The sequence below is a fragment of the Eleutherodactylus coqui genome, chromosome 3, assembly GCF_035609145.1.
Source record: "Eleutherodactylus coqui strain aEleCoq1 chromosome 3, aEleCoq1.hap1, whole genome shotgun sequence".
Lineage (NCBI taxonomy): Eukaryota > Metazoa > Chordata > Amphibia > Anura > Eleutherodactylidae > Eleutherodactylus > Eleutherodactylus coqui.
Window position 1 is genome coordinate 310,301,362 of NC_089839.1, and position 20,211 is coordinate 310,321,572.

General features: G+C 51.0%; 2 protein-coding genes and 1 long non-coding RNA gene across 3 annotated transcripts in view; 2 read left to right on the forward strand and 1 right to left on the reverse strand.

Moving 5' to 3' along the window:
* Positions 1–20,211, reverse strand: part of LOC136621988 (uncharacterized) — a 398,847-nt gene that overhangs the window by 191,001 nt on the left and 187,635 nt on the right. The window lies entirely within an intron of this gene.
* Positions 1–20,211, forward strand: part of LOC136621985 (mucin-2-like) — a 152,149-nt gene that overhangs the window by 22,711 nt on the left and 109,227 nt on the right. The gene's annotated exons all lie outside the window — the stretch shown is intronic.
* The window catches only part of LOC136621984 (mucin-19-like), a 69,919-nt gene that overhangs the window by 8,661 nt on the left and 41,047 nt on the right, over positions 1–20,211 (forward strand). Inside the window, exons 4-9 of the mRNA XM_066597906.1 lie at positions 154–212; positions 4,671–4,822; positions 8,190–11,311; positions 12,057–12,115; positions 15,866–16,017; positions 19,057–19,782. Coding sequence (XP_066454003.1) covers positions 154–212; positions 4,671–4,822; positions 8,190–11,311; positions 12,057–12,115; positions 15,866–16,017; positions 19,057–19,782 — 4,270 coding nt within the window. The remainder of the gene's footprint in view (positions 1–153; positions 213–4,670; positions 4,823–8,189; positions 11,312–12,056; positions 12,116–15,865; positions 16,018–19,056; positions 19,783–20,211) is intronic.

The following is a 20,211-nucleotide window of genomic DNA, read 5'->3' on the forward strand; positions in this document are numbered from 1 at the left end:
TGTCCCCTCCCCCAGTAGTTATAAAGTGAGTAGGAAACCCCTTATAATATGTCATTTCCGTATAAAGCTGTCCTGCCGCTGCAGTCTCACCAGGGTGACGGGCGCCACAACTGGGACATTGGTTTGACTCCTCATCATTTTGTCTCCCCGTAGTTGCTGGCACTGCTGCAGAGGATAAGGCGTAATGTAGAATTAAGAGTCAATCGTTTAAGGTGAGTAAAGTCATTGATGTGTTATAGCTGTGTTTCCCAATCTTCAGTCCCCACGACCCCCCAGTAGGTCATGATTTGAGGATATCCTATAGACAGGATCCCGTGATAATGTCTGCCGCACTGATAATAATGTCATCCCCCGGGCAATACTATAGGAATCCTGAAAACCTGACCTGCTGGAGGGTCGTAAGGACTGGAGTTTGGAGAACAATGTGTTATAGTATGAGGAAAGCAGTGACAATTACATGTATAGATACTTCCCTACTTGTGAACGTTCACGTTATGAACTTCGCTAGATACAATCAAGCCTGTCCTGCAGTATGATGTAATGCGTCAACAGCACCGATGAGCGGCGCGGCTTGTTGGAGCTGCTGCGGCCGGCTGTCAGCAGGAAGAAGCAGCCTGCACCCGGCGTTGTATGGAGCGGGATCCTGGAACAGAAGCTGTTCATAAGTAGGGGACTATCTGTAGTTCAATAATTATAGTCTATTATTTTGTGTATTTCCGTATTTTTTACCTTTGGCTGGCATCGCTGCATGGGATGAAAGCGCTGAAACCAGCAGTTACCCCAACATCACGTCTCCCCAACCGTCCCAGATTCTGCAAGACAGTCCCAGATATAACGAAAAAGGTTTGGTCCGGTGTTATCCAGTAGAGCAAAGTGTGATTGTTCTCAGTAAGAGAAACCAAGTAATCTTGTAGATAGGATGCTTTTAATGGCTGACAAACACATGATGCTACAGCGAGCTTTCAGACCTCTCCGGGTTCTTCCTCAGGCTTAATGGAACAGATCTAAAGACGTAATTATATAAAAACATATACACATGATCACATGGGAGTAGAGATGAGCGAACCTACTCGATTCGAGTAATTACTCGATCGAGCACCGCGATTTTCGAGTACTTCAGTACTCGGGTGAAAAGATTCGGGGGGCGGGGGGATTCGTGGCGGAGCGGGGGGTAGCAGCGGGGAACAGAGGGGAGCCCTCTCTCTCTCCCTCTCCCCCCCACTCCCCATTGCAACCCCCCACTCACCTACGGCGCCCCCCGAATCTTTTCGCCCGAGTACGGAAGTACTCAAAAATCGCGGTGCTCGGGCGAAAAAGGGGCGTGGCTGAGTAGGTTCGCTCATCTCTACATGGGAGGCGCAGTCACAGTGTGATTAATTTGCACTTGAAACAAATTGCAGAGCAGGATAAGAGGGCACAGACATGTTGTGATTAATAGCACTTACATAATGTTGGTGCCCTCCCATGTGATCATGTGTATACGGATTTATATAAATCTGTCTTTAGATCTGTTCCATTCAGCCTGAGATGTTCGATAGCTCACTGTAACATCATGTATTTGTCAGCCATTAAAAGGTCTCGTATCTACAAGATTACTGGGTTTCTCTTACTGAGAACAATCACACTTTAGTCCCAGATATGAAGGGTTGTCTGCCCCCCAACTCCCCCTTAAGGCCAGCAAGTGAAAAAAAATATTATATTCATCTTTTTGCTGCTTCTCCGCTCTGTTCACCGCTCCTCCCGATCCCGCTGCTCCCCAGTCATCTCACTGCAGTCAGTTAGCACAAATAAGGTCAGTGATTGGCTGCAGCAGTCATGTGCCATCAAGCATGTGACCAGCTGTCGGGACTGAGACCAGGAAGGATCAGCAGGATCTGGAGGGACAGTGAGCAGAGTGGCAACGGAAAGGTGAGGTGACTGTGGCCCCTATGGGGAACACTACAACTACTGCGACCAGTAACGGGGGCACTATTACTACTGGGGCTGCTAATGGGGTTACTATTACTATTGGGGCCACTATCGGGGGACACTACAACTTCTGGGACTACTAACGGGGGCACTATTACTACTGGGGCTGCTAATGGGGATACTATTACCATTGGGGTCACTATCGGGGGACACTACAACTACTGCGACCAGTAACGGGGGCACTATTACTACTGGGGCTGCTAATGGGGCTACTATTACCATTGGGGCCACTATCAAGGTACCACAAGATGCTTATTAGGAATGCTAAGGCCGATAGCGAATAGCACACAAGATTCTCGGGCACAGCTCGCATTGCACCGCACAGGGAAACCCCATCCATTTGTTGTGTGAGGTTTGCATGAAAATAGGACTTGCTTCAGTTTTTCCATCGTGCGCCATCAGTGCGAGAGAAGCAATGCCCATGTAAATGAATCCATGGAAAACAAAGAGTTATTACAATGTGCAAGCTCTGTGGGTCCCGAAGACACTTACTATCGGGGTCACTGAACTTGCATCATTGTGTCGACCCATTCATGCTGTGTTGGGTTTTGCTTATTGTGGGACGAGTTGTAGTCTTCATTGGTACCATTTTAGGCCACATGTGACTTCAATCACCTTTTATTGCTTTGTTTGCGAGGCGGATGAACAGCAGTTCTGGCATTTTGGTTTCTGTTCCACTATTCCCCGTGCGGTATAACAGACATAACATCTTTTATGGTGCCGGCCTTTATAAACACAGCGATACCTAAAATGAGGGTTTTTTCAATAAAAAAATGAAGTTTTTTATTTCATTTAACCCCTTGAGTGGCACGCCCGGAAATTTTCCAGGACGAGCACCACTGCCCATAGTGATATACCCTGGAAGATTTCCAGGCTATGTATCACAATGGGAGCTGCAGAGCACAATGCCACAAGCTGTGACAGTGTGCTCTGCCTGCACAGTCCCACAGAGAAAAAAGCAAGGGCTTTGAAAAACCAGCAGAAGATATTGCCGATATATCGGCAACCTCCTGCTTTGTTTACAGGTTGCCATAGAGACCATCGGCTTGTCAGAAGCAAGCCGATGGTCTCTGTGACAGGGAGAGCTTGGTGCTTGGCTGTCAGAGGACAGCTAGGTACCAGCTCTTACAGCAGAGATCAGAGAAAACCTCCGATCTCTGCTGTGTTAACCCTTTACATGCTGCAGTCTATGTGACTGCAGCATGTAAAGGGCTGTCACTGCAGCATGTAAAGGGCTGTCACCATCGGACCCCCGGAATGTGATCAGCGGTCCTGATGGGTCCCTGTGGAAGTCCCCTAAAGGGACAAAAAATTAAAATTTAAAAAAAAAAAAAGTTAAAAAATTATAAAAAAAATAATAAAAACACTTGTCTCCCTTTACTTTGTAAAAAATCAAAAATACAATCACACATGTGGTATCCATGCATCGTAATGACCCAGAGAAGGAAGTTAATACATTATTTAACCCCTTAATGACATGGCCCCTTTTTTTTCTTTTTTGCCCATTTCTTTTTTTCCTCCCCCCCGTTTAAAAAAATCACAACTTGTCCCTCAAAAAACAAGCCCTTATATGGCCATGTCAATGGAAAAATGAAAAAGTTATGGCTCTTGAGACGCAACTGCAAAATTAGTTGAAATTCAATGATTAGACCATTTTTAAAAACCTGCCCTGGTGGGCACGACAGGGTGGTAGGAAACCCGCCACTCAAGGGGTTAAACTTTAGCTTTGTTCTTTTCGCTCGAGCGGACTTGAAGATGCAGTTATTTGACTGCTACTATACTACACTGCACTACTTATACATGTGTCCCGACCCTCCCAGATTTGGTCACTATAAGGCCCAATGTCCACAGGCGGATTTGATTTGTGGAACCCGCTCTGGGCACCCGCATGGAAGATCCGCAAGTCAAGCCGCCCATAGGGAGGCATTAGCTTCCGCAAAACAATTTCAAGCATGCGGATGTGATTTTTTTTCCCGTCAGAACGCTGTCGCAGGAGATAGTTGCAGCATACTCCATTTTCTGTGGATTCCCACACAGACAGCTTCCCTTGAAGTCAATGGAAGCCGTCCGATCCGTGGCAGAGCCACAGGTGTCGCTGTGGACATGCCACGGATCCGCGGAAAAGCAGGAGGTTTTGAAAAACAAAAGCACTGCGCATGTGCCGGGCGCGATGGCGGCACGCCTGGATGCATCCGCCGGGCAGAACAAAGATCCGGCTGCGACAGAGGAGAACCGCGCTGGATCTGAACCGGTAAGAGAATGTTAGTTTTGCCCATGTCGGCGGGCACGGCTGGATTCCACTGCGGGATTCAGCAGATGGCATCCATGTGTGCCGTGGACAGGAGGCCTTACTGTGAGGGGTCACTGATGGGTAGTATTATGGGATACAGAGAGGTGCCGCCGGTTATATAACTTTCTAGTGTTGCCCATAGCATGCCGCTATATGTGCCCCTCTTCACTGCTGAAAGGTTGGCAGGTATGCAGCACAACAACAGGTTGCAGGGGATCCAATAATGAGACTCCCCCATTATCCTCTAGATGCTGGGGTCCTGCTCAGTGAATGGGGTTGTCAGAGGATACGATCTCGTGATGCTGTGGGGTCGGCGTCCCTGTATGAAGGCGGCAGCTGATTTTCACCCCTGAATCTATGTGTGACGAGTCTCTGATTTTCCGTATAGTAAAGCCTATGTTATTTCTAACAGTCCAGGATCAGTGAAGGCCGACATGGACGCCATCTATCCCGCTAATGACACTGTGCCGGATGAAGCAGAGATGAGAGACACATTCGATGAAGCAAGAAGGACTGGCAGGATTGGAAATCTAACCGTGGATCCCGACAGCATCACAACTAATGGTAAATACGGTCAATGGCGCCTCCAACACGATCGCGTTAAATGAGCAAAGTAACACACAGTATGTTTTATGTTCGGCGTTTTAGTACAGATTTCACACAAACTCCACAATGATATAAATGGGATGCATAAAAAACTCAATAAATATGCACTTTCATTGTAATCCTGCGTTTTACGGAGATTTTTATGCGGGTCGCTAGGCCCCCAGGAGGCGACAAAGAAGCTTGTGACGTCCTGCGCTTTTATGTGCAAACAAACAGCAGAGCAACGCAGGTGACCGCGCACAAAGACGTAGCAGCCGGAGGTCATAGTAGCCTGCAGCCACTACTAGGGCAGTGATGGGCAACCTTTTGAGCTCGGTGTGTCAAAATTCGCCAAAAAACGGAGCATAACCCGGGTGGTGTGTCACTTCGAGAAAAAATCCATAAATTTGCGATATTTATTGTTTAAATAACAAATATGTATAATTGTAATATATAACTGTATTTAATAAACCCCCAACCCCCATAGCACAGGCCCTCGCCTCTCGCTGCCTCCCCCTCACTTATCCCAGTAATGATGAGCCACCAACAGTGACAGTGCCCCCCACAGCGGGCCCCCCAGCAGCGACAGCGCCCCCCACAGCGGCCCCCAGCAGCGACAGCTCCCCCGACAGCGGGCCCCCCAGCAGCGACAGCTCCCCCCACAGCGGGCACCCCAGCAGCGACAGCGCCACCCACAGCGGGCCCCCCAGCAGCGACAGCGCCACCCACAGCGGGCCCCCAGAAGAAACAGCGCCCCCCACAGCGGCCCCCCCAGCAGTGACAATGCCCCCCACAGCGGCTCCCCAGCAGCGACAGCGACCCCCACAGCGGGTCCCCCAGCAGAGACAGCGCCACCCACAGCGGGCCCCCAGAAGCAACAGCGCCACCCACAGTGGCCCCCCAGCAGTATCTGCCCCCCACAGCGGCCCCCATCAGTATCTGCCCCCCACAACGGCCCCTAGCAATATCTGCCCCCCACAGCGGCCCCCAGCAGTATCTACCCCCCACAGCAGCCCCCAGCAGTATCTGCCCCCCACAGAGGCCCCCAGTAGTACCTGACCCAACAGCAGCCTCCAGCATTACCTGCCCCCCACAGAGGCCCCCCAGCGGTATCTGCCCCCAACAGAGGCCTCCCAACGGTGACTGCCCCTTACAGTGGGCCCCCCAGAGGTGACTGCCCCCTACAGTGGACCCCCCCAGCGGTGACTGCCCTCTTACAGTGGACCCCCAGCGGTGACTGCCCCCTAAAGTGGGACCCCAGCGGTCACTGCCGCTTACAGTGAGCCTCCCAGTGGTATCTGCCCCCCACAGAGGCCTCCCAGCGGTGACTGCCCCCTTACAGTGGGCCCCCCAGCGTTGACTGCCCCCTCACAGTGGGAGACCCCCAGCGGTCACTGCCCTCCACGAGACCCATGTGCTTACCTCGTGGATGCTCCGCTTCTCCTTTCCACAGCGTGCCGCCAACAGCGATGATGTCCGGCGCACACTGTGACGTCAGTGTGTTGCAGGACGCCTCCTCCCCCGGACGCGGAACCAACAGGTAGAAGACGTCGGGGGACGGGGGGAGGAGGATCCTGGTGCACACTGACATCACAGTGTGCGCCGTGATCAGCACTGCCAGTAGTGCTGGTTAGTGAATACCAGCAGGGGAGTCACGGCCCTTGCCGGTATTCATTAACAGGGGTGGCCCCGTGTCAGCGACTATGGCTACACGTGTCAGTGCTGATACGCGTGTCATAGGTTCGCCATCACGGTACTAGGGGGAGCTCTCTGCATGCTGTTACTATAGGGCTCAGTGTATGGACATTACAGGGTTATCCAGGGACACAGCTGTGATCAAATACTTCTTCATCCCGCCGTAGTACAATAACGGAATCCATATTCGCCCTTCCACGCCCGCCCCCACCATGTCCTCTCTCTACCTAAAACTAAACCTCTCTAAAACTGACTTACTGGTATTTCCACCCTCCACTAACCGACCTCATCCTGACATCTCCATCTCAGTGTGTGGTGCCACCATAACTCCTAGACAACATGCCCGCTGCCTTGGGGTTATATTCGACTCTGATCTATCATTTACCCCCTACATCCAATCTCTGGCCCGAACATGTCAGCTGCACCTCAAGAACATCGCAAGAATCCGCTCTTTTCTCACTGTGGACTCGCTAAAAACGCTCACTGTCGCCCTCATCCACTCCCGGCTCGATTATTACAACTCGTTGCTGATCGGCCTCCCCTGCACCAGACTCTACCCCCTCCAATCCATCCTGAATGCGGCAGCCAGGCTCATCTTCCTGTCCAGCCACTACTCAGACGCCTCTGCCCTGTGCCAGTCACTGCGCTGGCTGCCCGTTAAATACAGAATTCAATTTAAACTCACTACCTTCATCCACAAAGCCCTCCACAGTGCAGCGCCCCCCTATATCGCCTCCCTCATCTCAATCCATCAACCAGCCCGGGCTCTACGCTCTGCTAACGAAACCAGACTGAGCGCCCCTTTAATTCGAACTTCTCATTCCCGCCTCCAAGACTTCTCCAGAGCAGCACCGGTCCTCTGGAAAGCACTGCCAAAGGTTACCCGAGCAATCCAGGACTCGCAGAACTTCAGGCGTGCTCTAAAAACGCACCTTTCCAGGGAGGCATACCGCATTCCCTAAACAAACCCCTCTGTACTCCACCTGATAACATGCTCCCTGACCTACTGACTGCAATCCCTGCTAGCCATCATAAACCGCTCCTGCAGTCATAAGTATTCTGCCATCACACGGCTAAATGTCTGACCATTGTCTATGTGTATATCACCCCTCACTCTCCACCTCGCCATACTGTGCACATCTCCACCCCGCCATACAGTGCACATCTCCACCTCGCCATACCGGGCACATCTCCACCCCGCCATACAGTGCACATCTCCGGCCCTTTACCTTCTCTATCACCCCATTATCTGTAGTATGTAACCTCGTTGCAGCAGAACCCTCACCCCTATTTTTTCCATCAACTGATTACTATGTAACCGTGGTTCTGTAATTTTTGTATTTTGTCTTTCTGTATTCCCCCTGTCTATGTAAGCGCTGCGGAATATGTTGGCGCTACCAACATGATTTCCTGCCCTGTTCAAAATCACTGGTTTACACTGAGGCTCTGCAGAAGGTTTGCAGCTCTGTAGCAGAAAGATATACTTAGACATTAATAAGCTCAGAATTTTGGACCAATAATTTTCAAGCTAGAATACAATATTATCCGAATTCCCGGCAGCGCGACGGTTACTATGGTTACACTTAGGATATAAGTTTACTCCAAACTCAGCACAGAATAATCATCCAAATGTATGTTCTATGTTTTATAGGTACACAAGTATTTGAGGAAACTACAACTCAGTCCATGACAACTTTTACTACAACACCAAGTGCCACCACGACAGCTGAAGTCACCACCACACCAAGTGGAACCACAACAGCTGAAGTCACCACCACACCAGGTGCCACCACAACATCTGAAGTCACCACCACACCAAGTGCTACCACAACACCTGAAGTCACCACCACACCAAGTGCCACCACCACACCAGGTGCCACCACATCATCTGAAGTCACCACCACACCAAGTGCTACCACAACACCTGAAGTCACCACCACACCAAGTGCCACCACGACAGCTGAAGTCACCACCACACCAAGTGCCACAATGACACCTGAAGTCACCACCACACCAAGTGCTACAACAACACCTGAAGTAACCACCACACCAGGTGCCACCACAACACCTGAAGTCACCACCACACCAGGTGCCACCACTACACCTGAAGTCACCACAACACCTGAAGTCACCACCACACCAAGTGGAACCACAACAGCTGAAGTCACCACCACACCAAGTGCCACCACCACAACAGCTGAAGTCACCACCACACCAAGTGCTACCACAACACCTGAAGTCACCAGCACAGCAAGTGCCACCACTACACCTGAAGTCACCACAACACCTGAAGTCACCACCACACCAAGTGGAACCACAACAGCTGAAGTCATCACCACACCAAGTGCCACCACCACACCAGGTGCCACCACAACAGCTGACGTCACCACCACACCAGGTGCCACCACAACAGCTGAAGTCACCACCACACCAGGTGCCACCACAACAGCTGAAGTCACTACCACACCAAGTGCCACCACGTCAGCTGAAGTCACCACCACACCAAGTGCCACAATGACACCTGAAGTCACCACCACACCAAGTGCTACCACAACACCTGAAGTCACTACCACAGCAAGTGCCACCACAACACCTGAAGTCACTACCACAGCAAGTGCCACCATGACACCTGAAGTCACCATGACACCTGAAGTCACCACAACACCTGAAGTCACCACCACACCAAGTGCTACCACAACACCTGAAGTTACCACCACACCAAGTGCTACAACAACACCTGAAGTCACCACCACACCAGGTGCCACCACAACATCTGAAGTCACCACCACACCAAGTGCTACCACAACACCTGAAGTTACCACCACACCAAGTGCTACAACAACACCTGAAGTCACCACCACACCAGGTGCCACCACAACATCTGAAGTCACCACCACACCAAGTGCTACCACAACACCTGAAGTCACCACGACACCTGAAGTCACCACAACACCTGAAGTCACCACCACACCAAGTGCTACCACAACACCTGAAGTTACCACCACACCAAGTGCTACAACAACACCTGAAGTCACCACCACACCAGGTGCCACCACAACATCTGAAGTCACCACCACACCAAGTGCTACCACAACACCTGAAGTTACCACCACACCAAGTGCTACAACAACACCTGAAGTCACCACCACACCAGGTGCCACCACAACACCTGAAGTCACCACCACAGCAAGTGCCACCACAACACCTGAAGTCACAACAACACCTGAGGTCACCACCACACCAGGTGTCATCACAACATTTGAAGTCACCACCACACCAAGTGCTACTACAACACCTGAAGTCACCACCACACCAAGTTCCACCACGACATTTAAGGTCACCACAACACCTGAAGTCACCACCACTCCAGGTGCCACCACAACACCTGAAGTCACTACCACACCAAGTGGAACAACAACAGCTGAAGTCACCACCACACCAAGTGCCACCACCACACCAGGTGCCACCACAACAGCTGAAGTCACCACCACCACACCAGGTTCCACCACAACAGCTGAAGTCACCACCACACCAAGTGCAACGACAACAGCTGAAGTCACCACCACACCAAGTGCTACCAGAAAACCTGAAGTCACCACCACACCAAGTGCCACCACAACACCTGAAGTCACTACCACACCAAGTGCTACCACAACACCTGATGTCACTACCACCACACCAAGTGCCACCACAACACCTGAAGTCACTACCACACCAGGTGCTACAACAACACCTGAAGTCACCACCGCACCAGGTGCCACCACAACTTCTGAAGTCACGACCACACCAAGTGCTGCCACAACACCTGAAGTCACCACCACACCAAGTGCCACCGCAACAACTGAAGTCACCACCACACCAGGTGCCACCACAACAACTGAAGTCACCACCACACCAGGTGCCACCACATCACCTGAAGTCACCACCATGACACCTGAAGTCACCACCACACCAGGTGCTACAACAACACCTGAAGTCACCACCCCACCAGGTGCCACCACAACATCTGAAGTCACCACCACACCAAGTGCTACCACAACACCTGAAGTCACCACCACAGCAAGTGCCACCACAACACCTGAAGTCACAACAACACCTGAGGTCACCACTACACCAGGTGCCACCACAACATTTGAAGTCACCACCACACCAAGTGCTACTACAACACCTGAAGTCACTACCACACCAAGTGCAACCACAACACCCGAAGTCACCACAACACTAAATGCCACCATCACACCAGAAGTCACCACCACACCAAGTGCCACCACCACTCCAGAAGCCACAACAACACCTGAAGTCCTCACTACAGCAAGTGCCACAATGACACCTGAAGTCACTACCACACCAAGTGCCACCACAACGACACCTGAAGTCACCGCCACACCAAGTGCCACAACGACACCTGAAGTCGCTACCACGATAAATGAAGTCACCAGTACAGCGAGTACAACCATGACACCTGAATTTACCACCACACTAAGTGCCACCACCACCACCACATCTGAAGTTACCATAACTACAATGACTGCAACTACTACACCGCCTCTAACGACAAGCATGGATTCTCTGACAACTGCAGAGTCTCGAGCAACAACAAACCCACAAACTACCACAGAAAAATCAACAACAAAGTCACCACCACCAACATCAGAGACTGGAAAACAGAAAGTGCCTATAGCTATGACATTTACAAACAGAGAGTATATGGCGCCATATAACGACCTTCAGTCCACGGAGGCCCAGATGTTGATCAGAGAAATAATTTCTGCTGTAAGTAACATTGTTCTATCACTAAGTACCTCAGATGGGAGAGAGGGACGATGGGGAACACAATAGTTTTATATCAAGTCACAGTATCATTACTTTTGAATTCAGTAGTCCATTGTAATCGTCCCAGTCGTAGATAGAAGTCATCCAGGCAACCAGCTGGTACCACCTGGGGGCGCTCCTTGTGCTGCTTTTCTCACACACCATGGGTTCTATAGGTGACATATAGTATTCCACTGCGCCCCTTCAATTTATTGGCCAACCATTTACTGCATAGAGGTGACAAGCCCACCACAGCAGGAGGCTCTTCTTGCAGCTCATCTTCACTCCTCCTTATAGTGTTGGGTCCTGCTTACATTGATATGTTATCCATAAGGTGTAATCAGTACAACAAGATACGGGGGATACATCCCCTTTAACTCCCGCACCGTTTACTGATATCAGATGATTCTGTTCTGGCAAAGCTGAGAAGTAAGCTGCAGAAAACCGGAGTGTCCGCCTATTACGACTGCGTCGGTGGCCAGCGGGAAAATCACAATATTAAAGCATTTATTTTAAGTTTGTTCTAGTAGAAAAGTCATCAAAATAAATATTGTGTCCCCTCCCCCAGTAGTTATAAAGTGAGTAGGAAACCCCTTATAATATGTCATTTCCGTATAAAGCTGTGCTGCCGCTGCAGTCTCACCAGGGTGACGGGCACCACAACTGGGACATTGGTTTGACTCCTCATCATTTTGTCTCCCCGTAGTTGCTGGCACTGCTGCAGAGGATAAGGCGTAATGTAGAATTAAGAGTCAATCGTTTAAGGTGAGTAAAGTCATTGATGTGTTATAGCTGTGTTTCATCTTCAGTCCCCACGACCCCCCAGCAGGTCATGATTTGAGGATATCCTATAGACAGGATCCCGTGATAATGTCTGCCGCACTGATAATAATGTCATCCCCCGGGCAATACTATAGGAATCCTGAAAACCTGACCTGCTGGAGGGTGGTAAGGACTGGAGTTTGGAGAACAATGTGTTATAGTATGAGGAAAGCAGTGACAATTACATGTATAGATACTTCCCTACTTGTGAACGTTCACGTTATGAACTTCGCTAGATACAATCAAGCCTGTCCTGCAGTATGATGTAATGCGTCAACAGCACCGATGAGCGGCGCGGCTTGTTGGAGCTGCTGCGGCCGGCTGTCAGCAGGAAGAAGCAGCCTGCACCCGGCGTTGTATGGAGCGGGATCCTGGAACGGAAGCTGTTCATAAGTAGGGGACTATCTGTAGTTCCCCAAAAAGGCCACATGGGCAATAATTGTAGTCTATTATTTTGTGTATTTCCGTATTTATTACCTTTGGCTGGCATCGCTGCATGGGATGAAAGCGCTGAAACCATCAGTTACCCCAACATCACGTCTCCCCAACCGTCCCAGATTCTGCAAGTCAGTCCCAGATATAATGCAAAAGGTTTGGTCCGGTGTTATCCAGTAGAGCAAAGTGCGATTGTTCTCAGTAGGAGAAACCAAGTAATCTTGTAGATAGAATGCCTTTTAATGGCTAAGAAACACATGATGTTACAGCGCACTTTCAGACCTCTCCGGGTTCTTCCTCAGGCTTCATGGAACAGATCTAAAGATGTAATTATATAAAAACATATACACATGATCACATGGGAGTAGAGATGAGCGAACCTACTCGTTTCGCGTAATTACTCGATCGAGCACCGCGATTTTCGAGTACTTCCATACTCGGGTGAAAAGATTCGGGGGGCGCTGGGGGGCGGGGGGAGGCGTGGCGGAGCCGGCGGTAGCAGCGGGGAACAGAGGGGAGCCCTCTCTCTCTCCCTCTCCCCCCCACTCCCCGCTGCAACCCCCCACTCACCCACGGCGCCCCCACAAATCTTTTCGCCCGAGTAAGGAAATACTCGAAAATCGCGGTGCTCGGGCGAAAAAGGGGCGTGGCTGAGTAGGTTCGCTCATCTCTACATGGGAGGCGCAGTCACAGTGTGATTAATTTGCACTTGAAACAAATTGCAGAGCAGGATAAGAGGGCACAGACATGTTGTGATTAATAGCACTGAGATAATGTTGGTGCCCTCCCATGTGATCATCTGTATACGGATTTATATAAATCTGTCTTTAGATCTGTTCCATTCAGCCTGAGATGTTCGATAGCTCACTGTAACATCATGTATTTGTCAGCCATTAAAAGGTCTCGTATCTACAAGATTACTGGGTTTCTCTTACTGAGAACAATCACACTTTAGTCCCAGATATGAAGGGTTGTCTGCCCCCCAACTCCGCCTTAAGGCCAGCAAGTGAAAAAAATATTATATTCATCTTTTTTGCTGCTTCTCCGCTCTGTTCACCGCTCCTCCCGATCCCGCTGCTCCCCAGTCATCTCACTGCAGCCAGTTAGCACAAATAAGGTCAGTGATTGGCTGCAGCAGTCATGTGCTATCAAGCATGTGACCAGCTGTCGGGACTGAGACCAGGAAGGATCAGTGGGATCTGGAGGGACAGTGAGCAGAGTGGCAACGGAAAGGTGAGGTGACTGTGGCCACTATGGGGGACACTACAACTACTGCGACCAGTAACGGGGGCACTATTACTACTGGGGCTGCTAATGGGGCTACTATTACCATTGGGGCCACTATCGGGGGACACTACAACTTCTGCGACCACTAACGGGGGCACTATTACTACTGGGGCTGCTAATGGGGCTACTATTACCATTGGGGTCACTATCGGGGGACACTACAACTTCTGCGACCAGTAACGGGGGCACTATTACTACTGGGGCTGCTAATGGGGCTACTATTATCATTGGGGCCACTATCAGGGGACACTACAACTACTGCAACCACTAACGGGGGCACTATTACTACTGGGGCTGCTAATGGGGCTACTATTACCATTGGGGCCACTATCAGGGGACACTACAACTTCTGGGACTACTAACGGGGGCACTATTACTACTGCGGCTGCTAATGGGGCTACTATTACCATTGGGGCCACTATCAAGGTACCGCAAGATGCTTATTAGGAATGCTAAGGCCGATAGCGAATAGCACACAAGATTCTCGGGTACAACTCGCATTGCACCGCACAGGGAAACCCCATCCATTTGTTGTGTGAGGTTTGCATGAAAATAGGACTTGCTTCAGTTTTTCCATCGTGCGCCATCAGTGCGAGAGAAGCAATGCCCATGTAAATGAATCCATGGAAAACAAAGAGTTATTACAATGTGCAAGCTCTGTGGGTCCCGAAGACACTTACTATCGGGGTCACTGAACTTGCATCATTGTGTCGACCCATTCATGCTGTGTTGGGTTTTGCTTATTGTGGGACGAGTTGTAGTCTTCATTGGTACCATTTTAGGCCACATGTGACTTTAATCACCTTTTATTGCTTTGTTTGCGAGGCGGATGAACAACAGTTCTGGCATTTTGGTTTCTGTTCCACAATTCCCCGTGCGGTATAACAGACATAACATCTTTTATGGTGCCGGCCTTTATAAACACAGCGATACCTAAAATGAGGGTTTTTTCAATAAAAATGAAGTTTTTTATTTCATTTAAACTTTAGCTTTGTTCTTGTCGCTCGAGCGGACTTGAAGATGCAGTTATTTGACTGCTACTATACTACACTGCACTACTTATACATGTGTCCCGACCCTCCCAGATTTGGTCACCATAAGGCCCAATGTGCACAGGCGGATTTGATTTGTGGAACCCGCTCTGGGCACCCGCGTGGAAGATCCGCAACTCAAGCCGCCCATAGGGAGGCATTAGCATCCGCAAAACAATTTCAAACAATGCGGATGTGATTTTTTTTTTCCCCGTCAGAACGCTGTCGCAGGAGATAGTTGCAGCATGCTCCATTTTCTGCGGATTCCCACACAGACAGCTTCCCTTGAAGTCAATGGAAGCCGTCCGATCCGTGGCAGAGCCACAGGTGTCGCTGTGGACATGCCACGGATCCGCGGAAAAGCAGGAGATTTTGAAAAACAAAAGCACCGTGCATGTGCCGGGCGCGATGGTGGCACGCCTGGATGCATCCGCCGGGCAGAACAAAGATCCGGCTGCAACAGAGGAGAACCGCGCTGGATCTGAACCGGTAAGAGAATGATAGTTTTGCCCATGTCGGCGGGCACGGCTGGATTCCACTGCGGGATTCAGCAGATGGCATCCATGTGTGCCGTGGACAGGAGGCCTTATTGTGAGGGGTCACTGATGGGTAGTATTTTGGGATACAGAGAGGTGCAGCCAGTTATATAACTTTCTAGTGTTGCCCATAGCATGCCGCTATATGTGCCCCTCTTCACTGCTGAAAGGTTGGCAGGTATGCAGCATAACAACAGGTTGCAGGGGATCCAATAATGAGACTCCCCCATTATCCTCTAGATGCTGGGGTCCTGCTCAGTGAATGGGGTTGTCAGAGGATACGATCTCGTGATGCTGTGGGGTCGGCGTCCCTGTATGAAGGCGGCAGCAGATTTTCACCCCTGAATCTATGTGTGACGAGTCTCTGATTTTCCGTATAGTAAAGCCTATGTTATTTCTAACAGTCCAGGATCAGTGAAGGCCGACATGGACGCCATCTATCCCGCTAATGACACTGTGCCGGATGAAGCAGAGATGAGAGACACATTCGATGAAGCAAGAAGGACTGGCAGGATTGGAAATCTAACCGTGGATCCCGATAGCATCACAGCTAATGGTAAATACGGTCAATGGCGCCTCCAACACGATCGCGTTAAATGAGCAAAGTAACACACAGTATGTTTTATGTTCGGCGTTTTAGTACAGATTTCACACAAACTCCACAATGATATAAATGGGGTGCATAAAAACTCAATAAATATGCACTTTCATTGTAATCCTGCGTTTTACGGAGATTTTTATGCGGGTCGCTAGGCCCCCAGGAGGCGACAAAGAAGCTTGTGACGTCCTGCGCTTTTATGTGCAAACAAACAGCAGAGCAACGCAGGTGACCGCGCACAAAGACGTAGCAGCCGGAGGTCATAGTAGCCTGCAGCCACTACTAGGGCAGTGATGGGCAACCTTTTGAGCTCGGTGTGTCAAAATTCGCCAAAAAACGGAGCAGAACTCGGGTGGTGCGTCACTTCGATAAAAAATCCATAAATTTGCGATATTTATAGTTTTAATAACAAATATGTATAATTGTAATATATAACTGTATTTAATAAACCCCAACCCCCCATAGCACAGGCCCTCGCCTCTCGCTGCCTCCCCCTCACTTATCCCAGTAATGATGAGCCACCAACAGTGACAGTGCCCCCCACAGCGGCCCCCAGCAGCGACATCTCCCCCCACAGCGGGCACCCCAGCAGCAACAGCGCCACCCACAGCGGGCCCCCCAGCAGCGACAGCTCCCCCCACAGCGGGCCCCCAGAAGCAACAGCGCCCCCCACAGCGGCCCCCCCAGCAGTGACAATGCCCCCCACAGCGGCTCCCCAGCAGCGACAGCGACCCCCACAGCGGGTCCCCCAGCAGAGACAGCGCCACCCACAGCAGGCCCCCAGAAGCAACAGCGCCACCCACAGTGGCCCCCCAGCAGTATCTGCCCCCCACAGCGGCCCCCATCAGTATCTGCCCCCCACAACGGCCCCTAGCAATATCTGCCCCCCACAGCGGCCCCCAGCAGTATCTACCCCCACAGCAGCCCCCAGCAGTATCTGCCCCCCACAGAGGCCCCCAGTAGTACCTGACCCAACAGCAGCCTCCAGCATTACCTGCCCCCCACAGAGGCCCCCCAGCGGTATCTGCCCCCCACAGAGGCCTCCCAGCGGTGACTGCCCCCTTACAGTGGGCCCCCCAGCGTTGACTGCCCCCTCACAGTGGGAGACCCCCAGCGGTCACTGCCCTCCACGAGACCCATGTGCTTACCTCGTGGATGCTCCGCTTCTCCTTTCCACAGCGTGCCGCCAACAGCGATGATGTCCGGCGCACACTGTGACGTCAGTGTGTTGCAGGACGCCTCCTTCCCCGGACGCGGAACCAACAGGTAGAAGACGTCGGGGGACGGGGGGAGGAGGATCCTGGTGCACACTGACATCACAGTGTGCGCCGTGATCAGCACTGCCAGTAGTGCTGGTTAGTGAATACCAGCAGGGGAGTCACGGCCCCTGCCGGTATTCATTAACAGGGGTGGCCCCGTGTCAGCGACTATGGCTACGCGTGTCAGTGCTGACACGCGTGTCATAGGTTCGCCATCACGGTACTAGGGGGAGCTCTCTGCATGCTGTTACTATAGGGCTCAGTGTATGGACATTACAGGGTTATCCGGCGACACAGCTGTGATCAAATACTTCTTCATCCCGCCGTAGTACAATAACGGAATCCATATTCGCCCTTCCACGCCCGCCCCCACCATGTCCTCTCTCTACCTAAAACTAAACCTCTCTAAAACTGACTTACTGGTATTTCCACCCTCCACTAACCGACCTCCTCCTGACATCTCCATCTCAGTGTGTGGCGCCACCATAACTCCTAGACAACACGCCCGCTGCCTTGGGGTCATATTCGACTCTGATCTATCATTTACCCCCTACATCCAATCTCTGGCCCGAACATGTCAGCTGCACCTCAAGAACATCGCAAGAATCCGCTCTTTTCTCACTGTGGACTCGCTAAAAACGCTCACTGTCGCCCTCATCCACTCCCGGCTCGATTATTACAACTCATTGCTGATCGGCCTCCCCTGCACCAGACTCTACCCCCTCCAATCCATCCTGAATGCGGCAGCCAGGCTCATCTTCCTGTCCAGCCGCTACTCGGACGCCTCTGCCCTGTGCCGGTCACTGCACTGGCTGCCCCTTAAATACAGAATTCAATTTAAACTCGCTACCTTCATCCACAAAGCCCTCCACAGTGCAGCGCCCCCCTATATCGCCTCCCTCATCTCAATCCATCAACCAGCCCGGGCTCTACGCTCTGCTAACGAAACCAGACTGAGCGCCCCTTTAATTCGAACTTCTCATTCCCGCCTCCAAGACTTCTCCAGAGCAGCACCGGTCCTCTGGAAAGCACTGCCAAAGGTTACCCGAGCAATCCAGGACTCGCAGAACTTCAGGCGTGCTCTAAAAACGCACCTTTCCAGGGAGGCATACCGCATTCCCTAAACAAACCCCTCTGTACTCCACCTGATAACATGCTCCCTGACCTACTGACTGCAATCCCTGCTAGCCATCATAAACCGCTCCTGCAGTCATAAGTATTCTGCCATCACACGGCTAAATGTCTGACCATTGTCTGTATATAGCATCCCTCACTCTCCACCCCACCATACAGTGCACATCTCCGGCCCTTTACCTTCTCTATCACCCCATTATCTGTAGTATGTAACCTCGTTGCAGCAGAACCCGCACCCCTATTTTTTCCATCAACTGATTACTATATGTAACCGCGGTTCTGTAATTTTTGTATTTTGTCTTTCTGTATTCCCCCTGTCTATGTAAGCGCTGCGGAATATGTTGGCGCTACCGACATGATTTCCTGCCCTGTTCAAAATCACTGGTTTACACTGAGGCTCTGCAGAAGGTTTGCAGCTCTGTAGCAGAAAGATATACTTAGACATTAATAAGCTCAGAATTTTGGACCAATAATTTTCAAGCTAGAATACAATATTATCCGAATTCCCGGCAGCGCGACGGTTACTATGGTTACACTTAGGATATAAGTTTACTCCAAACTCAGCACAGAATAATCATCCAAATGTATGTTCTATGTTTTATAGGTACACAAGTATTTGAGGAAACTACAACTCAGTCCATGACAACTTTTACTACAACACCAAGTGCCACCACGACACCTTTAGTCACCACCACACAAAGTGGAACCACAACAGCTGAAGTCACCACCACACCAGGTGCCACCACAACATCTGAAGTCACCACCACACCAAGTGCTACCACAACACCTGAAGTCACCACCACACCAAGTGCCACCACCACACCAGGTGCCACCACATCATCTGAAGTCACCACCACACCAAGTGCTACCACAACACCTGAAGTCACCACCACACCAGGTGCCACCACAACATCTGAAGTCACCACCACACCAAGTGCTACCACAACACCTGAAGTCACCAGCACAGCAAGTGCCACCACTACACCTGAAGTCACCACAACACCTGAAGTCACCACCACACCAAGTGGAACCACAACAGCTGAAGTCACCACCACACCAAGTGCCACCACCACACCAGGTGCCACCACAACAGCTGAAGTCACCACCACACCAAGTGCTACCACAACACCTGAAGTCACCAGCACAGCAAGTGCCACGACTACACCTGAAGTCACCACAACACCTGAAGTCACCACCACACCAAGTGGAACCACAACAGCTGAAGTCACCACCACACCAAGTGCCACCACCACACCAGGTGCCCCCACAACAGCTGAAGTCACCACCACACCAGGTGCCACCACAACAGCTGAAGTCACCACCACACCAGGTGCCACCACAACAGCTGAAGTCACTACCACACCAAGTGCCACCACAACAGCTGAAGTCACCACCACACCAAGTGCTACCACAACACCTGAAGTCACTACCACAGCAAGTGCCACCACAACACCTGAAGTCACTACCACAGCAAGTGCCACCACGACACCTGAAGTCACCAGGACACCTGAAGTCACCACAACACCTGAAGTCACCACCACACCAAGTGCTACCACAACACCTGAAGTTACCACCACACCAAGTGCTACAACAACACCTGAAGTCACCACCACACCAGGTGCCACCACAACATCTGAAGTCACCACCACACCAAGTGCTACCACAACACCTGAAGTCACTACCACAGCAAGTGCCACCACAACACCTGAAGTCACTACCACAGCAAGTGCCACCACAACACCTGAAGTTACTACCACAG